Here is a 7,683-nt window from a genome sequence, read left to right as displayed (position 1 = left end):
TTAATATATTATATCTAGAATGAATCTCATCCAGGCTCCCTTTCCCATGAAAGGTTGTACCAGATGATTTTTCAAGGTCTCTTCCAACCTGGGCTGCTCTGTGATCCTATAGAAAGCAGTGCTTCTCAGGGAATCTTGCCTATTAACATCAGCCCATAATCTGAAATCCATCTTGATATTCTGCATTCAGAGAGATGAATAGCCTTAACAATGATCCATATTGCCTTTCTTTCTCCACCCTCTAGCTTTGATTTAGTTTGTGTTGAACTCACGGGAGATCTCATTTGACATTAAGCTTCTGTCATATCTCTATTTTTGCTAGTGATATTTTATGTGAAGATGTTGCTTCATTTGAAATGGTTTTGAAGAGAAAAATAATCTGCATACTAGATAAGTATTAGTAGTCTAGAAGGATACAATTTTGTCTAGAAAGAAAAGGGGCATTTCCTTCAAGGTGACAGCTGGAACAGGGCTGTTGAGTTTTTGTAAATGTCATTAGTTGTCATCTTCTTCAGCAAATGGGTGTGGCCTGAGGTCTCACCATGAAACAGAAGGCCATTCCTCAAGAGAGTCACTCTAAAGACTGCTGCAATGACTGTCACAGTAATTCTAAGGTGCTTGTATCATTTGATCTAGTTGTCCTGTGTATACCCTTCAGATGATCTGAGTCTGCCTTGCAAATTTCTTCTTCTAACCACGTTTCATAATTCTTCAGGCTTTGCAGTACAAGTCATACTTTAACTTTTTTCCAAGTTTTGTTCCTGCTATATGTTCTTCAAATGCTTTGTCCATTTTCTCACTCTGATCTTCACTGAAAAGATTCTTCCAGTCACTTACACCACCTTCAAAGAAGCAAGAACAAACTCTTGAAAAGCAAGGAATTTCATTTTTTATTCTACAGAGCTCTCATTTTTATTGCATTGTACACTAAATTGCGTTGATGCATTTTCCAGATGAAGCATTTTTCTACACCAATATAATTTTGTGAACTCCATGGCATTACATGTCTATGTGAATAACCTTTTGCTATAATGCAAAAGAACGTACTCCTCTTTAGGTGATGGTACTCAAAAATGCAGCCTAAAATCCTGTTTCCATCCATCTCTCTCCTCTAGTCAGTCATGACTGGCAAAGTGGAAGATCATGAGGAATTGATTAAGAATTATGTGCCAGGAGATAGAGATGAGTTTCTGCTCCTTTGGCAGCTTGAGTTATTCTCCAATTATGTCTCTAATATAAAATGAAGAAATAGATTCTGACAACCAGGTTGCCCTTCTCATGTCCATGTCCCACACACTATACTGCAAAGGTTGTTCCCAAATTGTGTTCCCACCCTTTTGTGTACCTGGATTCTTGCTTGTTTGGCTTATTTCTAATGGGTAAGAGTGAGAAGGCATTTGGCACTGGCCATCTCAGAAGATTCCTACACTCCTAAAAAGTGTGGTCACGCCACTCAGGCTGAATTTGGGCCAGTGCTGCCTGCTCCAAAGGCTGGGCAACTGGTATTCCAGGCACAGAGTGGAGAGGAATTCTGATGCATGACAGTTCCTCCTTCCTGCTAGCCGTCTGTGAGCCTCCAAAAGTGTCTCTGCTGTGAGAGCCTTGCTGGCTATCTTCCTCACCAGTTTTTCTTGAATAGTCTTCTCAAGCAAAGCAGTGATAACCTGCTTAGCAATGCTAATGTGAGTGCAGGAAAAAGAACCAAAGGATGGCCCAAGTTCTTGGCAGTGGGACATTTCTACCTCTGAGCCACTTGCAGCTTCCTACCTTTGCGAAAGAGAGCATTAGCAATTGGCCCATGGGTCTTGTCCGAGTTTTTCTTCATAGACTGGAAGCTGCTCCTCTCTAGCACTAGCTGGAGCTCTTCCTCAGTCAGAGGTATTCCAAAGAATGTAGCTATGTTCTTCACACTCAGGGCTGGATTCTGGAAAGAGGAATGTAGCATATGGCATGATGTTCAAACAAATGACACTGCTTTCCAAGGTGTTTACACATCCCTATATCACTCTGCTGGCTGCATACATAGGATAGTCATAGACTTCACTAGGACTAGAGTGGGCCATAGCGCTTCTCTTGTCCATAATTATTTTGGAGGAGATATGAGCTGCCTTCCTGTAGATTACAAAATATTTTATATGATTGACAGGTGTGTAAAACCTACACTGCTGAAAATAAAAAAGCTCCTCCGCAAAGACACTACAGTTGAATTGGATTTACAATTACTTGGGCTTATATCACAGATAAATAAAAAACCAGAATCATTTTCACAAGAAAAATTTTAAGAGGGCTTTTAAGTTTCAATTTCCCCTTTTCTTCCCTTATAACAAGAACCTGTCTCACACAAATTAGATACCCTGCATGCATACAATGGTGAATTAGTTCAGGAAAAAAGTGTCCCCTTATGTAAAGAGAATTTGTAACTATTGGTAGTCTTACCTCTTTTACCTCTTCATAAGTTATTGTCATAATATTTTCTTTGTCAGCATATTTGTTCCATTCAGAAATGTATTCAAAGTAGCATCCCCAGGCCACTAAATAAAACAAAAGGATCCTAAGATGAAGCACAAATTAAGATTATACAAGTTTTGCTCATTAAGTTGTGTCAACCAAGGGCTTTGTTAATTGTATTTATGGCAGAGTTTACCACCTTCTGTGGTAAGTACAAGTTTTGCTCCAGACTCAGGCATGTGATACCATTTGTAAGTCAGAAAAATAAAACTTGTTAGTATTTCAAGAAAGCTTTGAGTTCACCAAAATAGCTATCCTCTTGCAGACGATCTTGTAAGACTGCCTTAATCCAGTCTAAAACCATTTTGAACCCTCTCTTCTGCTGACCATGTGCTATGCCAAACTCATAACTAGTGCTAATTAATTAAACTAGTGCTATTACTTTTTCTCTTTTGTAATGCATTAGAATTAGTTCACTTTTTAATGCACTAGGCCTAGACCAAATAATTCCTTTCATCCATTTTGGCATGGAGGTGATTATACAGCTCCCTGGACACAAGATGATGGACATAGGAGAGCAGGGGTAAAGGGGACCCGAGGTAGAGGTAAGGAAGAACTGCTTCTTCCAGGAAAAATACCAGTTTGTACAAATTAAAGCCTGTGGAAGTGCATTTTGACAAATATTTATCCTCAAGCAGTAAGACAAGCCTGGTAGACTTCAGTTCAGATTTCTAATTCTCTGTCTTTAATCTCTGCTTTTGTAAAGCAAGAGATCCTAGTGAAACTGATATAACAAAGTACAAGGGTTTTTAGACAAAGACAAATCATTGGACAATTGACACAGACAGAAAAAATATACTGTACTTTTCTTTGTCATGAAATCCGTGAAGAAATCATTCCAGGTCTCATAGGAGGGAAGAAAAACTATGCCATTGGAGAAATGGTAGAATGATGTAGCAACATCTTTTGGATTACGAATCAGTAACAATATCTAGAAAAATAATTGAATTATTTATAGAGAAAGACATAGCAGACTACAACATTAAAAAAGAAACAATAATATTCTTTATAACTGCAGTTGGGGATTTCTAATACCTTGTGTGCTCCTTGCAGAAGTAGCAATTTCATTCCCAATTCTGAAGGTGCAATATTTAACTTTGCTTTGGTACCATGAGAAGATGATTGCCTATAATTACTATCTTTTACAGATTGACCAAATTATTTATGCAGAATCTAAGTATGTTTTGATCAATACAAGCATAGTTCATCTTTTAAGTAGCAGGGGAAATTCACAAAAATATAAATTGTCCTGGAAATTTGACACATTGAAGCCCTCACTTGCAACAATGCCATAAAATTCTTCCCACAGGAAATTACATCAAAATACATTCTGCCTCTGGAGGATTTGTTCAAACCCTGCAAGTGTCTTGTGGAAACTGTCACAAAGGTGCCAATAAAGGCCAAACTGTGGTTAGGTGAGATGAATGACAGCGCTTAAGGACTCATGTAGAAATGGCCAGGCTAAACACTTAAGTATAAGTGTGATTCTGAAAATTGGCAATAAAGTACTAAATTTGCTTTAAACAAAAATCTGTTGAAGTGTTTGCTTTAATACATTAAAATGAGCACTCACCTTGGCATTGTTTTTGAAGATAGACTTGGGAAGGTTTTCAGGACGGAGATGAGAAGCCAGAAATCTTGGAGAAGGTAATCTAGTCATTCGCTTGAAGATTTGGAAGGAGGAAAATGGCGAGTTCACTTAGTACAAGTATTCTTTTCATTAACCTATGCTAAAATGTTGCTCTGATGAACTTATCAACAGTTATTGGCTGATAGAAATGGTTTTTGGGATTTTTTTGTGAGTGTTGCTCTGGGAGATTAGTGGGCTGTTCTGAATAGTTCTAATTTCCAAAGCCCATGAGCACTTGGAAAAAGACTATCCATTGTTAGTTCTCTTCAGTGATAATTCTCTTCATTTCTGTTAGACAAGGGATAAAATCTAGTGGTAGGATACAGATTAGCTATCTCTGAAAGCTGAAGCCTGTGAAGGACTGAGAGAGGGGATAAGGAGGAAAAGCAAGTAAAAGAGACAAAAGCTAATACTTCATGATTTGACACTTCATGAAGCTGTTCTTAAATACAAAAGATGCTATGTTGAATTTTGGAAATACTTATGTATCTCATGGGTATGTTCCCCTTTCTGTTCCACAGATGTGTTAATTTACCCCTCAGTATTTGACAGTCCAGATAAAGTTATTCCTGAAAAGATGTCACATAAATAGAAGTAACATTCTTATCAAACAATGGGACAATAGAAGTAACATTCTTATCAAACAATGGGACAACTAATACATCATATATTCAGTATTTGAAGCACATAATTTTGATCATTTCCATACATATTCTGTTCCCACCTCATATTTCTTGGCATCTCCAACTTCAAGGTAGGCTATTTCTTTTTGTTCTTCAGCATTCAAACTACTTTCACTTCCTGGTGTTTTCTTTTGAGATATGGCTATCAGGTCAGTTAAGATTTGACTTAGCCAGTTTGTGCCTAAAAGAAGCAAAATACAGAACTGCTGTAAAACTTTCAGAATCAGCAGAAATGAATTTAACAGGGAAATCAAGTGGTGGTAATACTACCAGGTGAGTTACTTGGCCTCCTTTCATATGATGCAATCACATCTGACTGTCTGGTCAATCACCTCCCAGGCTCCTACCTTTGCTCCTCAGAAGGACATATTTCTCCAGCTTGAGCAGTTCAGGACACCATAAATTACCTTGTATATTGTGAACTAACTAATAAAAGAGAAGAACCATTGAGATCCAACTAGGAAAACCTGCATTAAAGTAATAAATTTTATTGTGACATATAAAGGGAAGACTGGGGTGGTAAACCTGTACTTTAAAACCTTAAACATTAAGTGTTTTCTGGTGTGCTGGATTACTTTAGGGAGAAAGATGGATCACACTACTTCAACACAGCAGCAGAACTAGATCTGAAAATTGTGCACTCATTTTCTTTAACAATAGGAAAAAACTCTCTAAAGTGACATTTCCTAGAAACATTTGTTATCTTTTTATTCAAAAGACAACAAAGAGCCTGCATAAACCTCCCATCTCTAATTTACCATTTCCTGACATCTGGACACTGGGTACCTTCATCTTTTTCAATGCAATCTTAGCAACTGCATTCAACTGCATAACATTTCTTCAAAAAGAAAATAAATAAAAAAGCAAAAACTTCACAATCTTGTCAGCTGTGACTATCTGCTGTAAGGCAGTGTTAGCCAATTGCTGGAAGAGAGAAACAGGTAGATTAAAGTGTATATGAGGCCCATCTCATCCAAACTTTGGCTTGCACGTGGACCAGTGCTTTGAGAAAGAAGGAGTAAATATGTGGGGTAAACTTGCAAGCCTAGCAAATATGTCCTCTTGATTTCTCAATGATTAAAGAACACTGCAATCACTTCAAGAACAAAAATATTGTTGGTAACTATTTCCTGACATCTATGGGAAATTAAATAAAGACTATGGAATATTCACCATTTGAAGGTACCAAAAACTCCATTGTGAAAACATAAAGCTCTTAACTTTACAAACATACATGTGGAGGAGATTGTGTAATATCAAGAGATCTAGTTGCCTCTGGTGTAAAAAATTGTATTTAGATTCCCACCTATTTGTGCATATAATATCACAACTATCCAAATAAAAATAACAAAAACCATTGGTTGCTATAGAAAAGAAAATCAGATTGTTTTTCTCAGTCTTTTGGAAAGTTTCCCATATCAAATATTCATAACTAATTTCTTGTGCTTTTTGAGAATTAAATAAGTTTTACAAGATTTGCTGAACATTCTAAAGACTATTATTTAGCATAATATATAATATTGTGAACCATCCAAATATATTGCTTATATTCTGTACAACCCTAGTTACTAACTATTACAGAACCTTGTTAATGCAAAAAATTAAAATGTATTCACCGGATTTTGGGTATCCTGCCAAAATTACATCATCACTTCTGACTTCAAAGGACTCCAAAGCTTTGAATGTTTCAGGACTGCAAATAGTGGTAGGGTAGAGAGTTCCCTTGTAAGAGAAAAGCAGTTCATCACGACGCATTGAGTTGGCAGCTGCCATTGCCTTTTGTATGAAATCTTCAGATATATTCCTGGACTTCTCCATTCTACTTCTCTCTCTCACCACACAGGCTCTGTCGCAGTGTGAACTGCTGTGTAGAAGGAGAAAGCCACAGATTGTCCTTTAAGAGGTGCTTGGTTTGTTGCTCTTTTTTTTTTTTTTCTGGACCCTATGAACAATAATTTACCTCTTTCTGAACCTGCTAAGATATATGCAGCTCCACTCAAAGACCTTACATAATATGAACCTTTGAAATCAATAGAAGTTGAATAAGATAAGCAGCCAAATGCAATTGCATTCCGGGATAAAGGGCTTAGATAATTACTGAATATCATGCTAGAAAATCTGTGATTACAACACAGAGTTTATAAACAGAATATAATAAAAGAGAATGGCATGAATTGCAGACTGGATATTAAATGCCATGATCAAAATCCTCAAAGCAGACATCTCTTTCCAGTACTCACTGCTGGGATTTTATAATTTTTCTTTATTATATAATTTATCATTCTCATCAAAGTTAGATTTAATGTGTTGGGTTTGGGAGAGAAAATGTTCAGTGCACTAGAGACTGAGCTGAGCACAGTCCTGTGAGTGTGGCCGACTGCTGCCTGCAGCTGGTGCCCAGGAGGGCACAGGGGCACAGGCAATCTTTGGGCCACTCATCAGTCTGCACTACAGAGGTCTGTTTTTTTGGTAGCTACAGGAATTTACTCATTTCTACATTTCTTTGATGAACTCAATCATTGTTTAACATCTTATTCTGGTTTGAAAGCAAAACCAGTGAGAAACTTCAAGTCAGAAATACAATTTATTGGGAAAATGGAAAAGAGACAAAGTACATGCAATGATACAAAATGAAGACCACCAAAAAATTCAGAATACAACCTGACACCCCTTTGGCCAGCGTGTTGGTAGCAGTCCAAATTGGAGTGGCTGCGTCCTCTTGGAGTGACAGATGTGGCTTCTGTTTGTGCAGTGGTCCTGTAGAAAAGGTGTAGTCAGTCCAGTGGAAAACCCCAGCTGTGTCCTCTTGGAAACCTGTGGGAAGACTGCTTCTCTGTCTAGAAATCCCAGAATATATCTAGG

At 37.5% G+C, this 7,683-nt stretch overlaps 1 protein-coding gene across 1 annotated transcript; it reads right to left on the bottom strand.

Annotated features, from left to right (window-relative positions):
* Positions 1 to 711: 711 nt before the first annotated feature.
* LOC110477952 (sulfotransferase 6B1-like) lies at positions 712 to 6,639 on the bottom strand. The gene is made up of 7 exons (XM_021544215.1): positions 6,438 to 6,639; positions 4,863 to 5,002; positions 4,082 to 4,171; positions 3,313 to 3,439; positions 2,437 to 2,531; positions 1,768 to 1,924; positions 712 to 842 (listed from the first exon to the last, which is right to left on the bottom strand). Exons 1-7 carry the CDS (start codon positions 6,637 to 6,639, stop codon positions 712 to 714), a joined length of 942 nt encoding a protein of 313 aa, XP_021399890.1.
* Positions 6,640 to 7,683: the final 1,044 nt, after the last annotated feature.

The sequence above is a fragment of the Lonchura striata genome, chromosome 3 (assembly GCF_046129695.1).
Source record: "Lonchura striata isolate bLonStr1 chromosome 3, bLonStr1.mat, whole genome shotgun sequence".
In the NCBI taxonomy this organism is placed as follows: Eukaryota; Metazoa; Chordata; class Aves; order Passeriformes; family Estrildidae; genus Lonchura; species Lonchura striata.
This window is presented reverse-complemented; position numbering and strand designations above follow the sequence as displayed.

Excerpts from the sequence above, each read along its gene's own strand:
- LOC110477952 (XM_021544215.1), bottom strand. The coding sequence starts at position 6,639 with ATGGAGAAGTCCAGGAATATATCTGAAGATTTCATACAAAAGGCAATG. Across the intron at positions 5,003-6,437 it reads GGCAGGATACCCAAAATCCG|GCACAAACTGGCTAAGTCAA; the intron begins GTGAATACATTT and ends TGCTTCTTTTAG. Across the intron at positions 4,172-4,862 it reads GAGATGCCAAGAAATATGAG|CGAATGACTAGATTACCTTC; the intron begins GTGGGAACAGAA and ends CAAATCTTCAAG.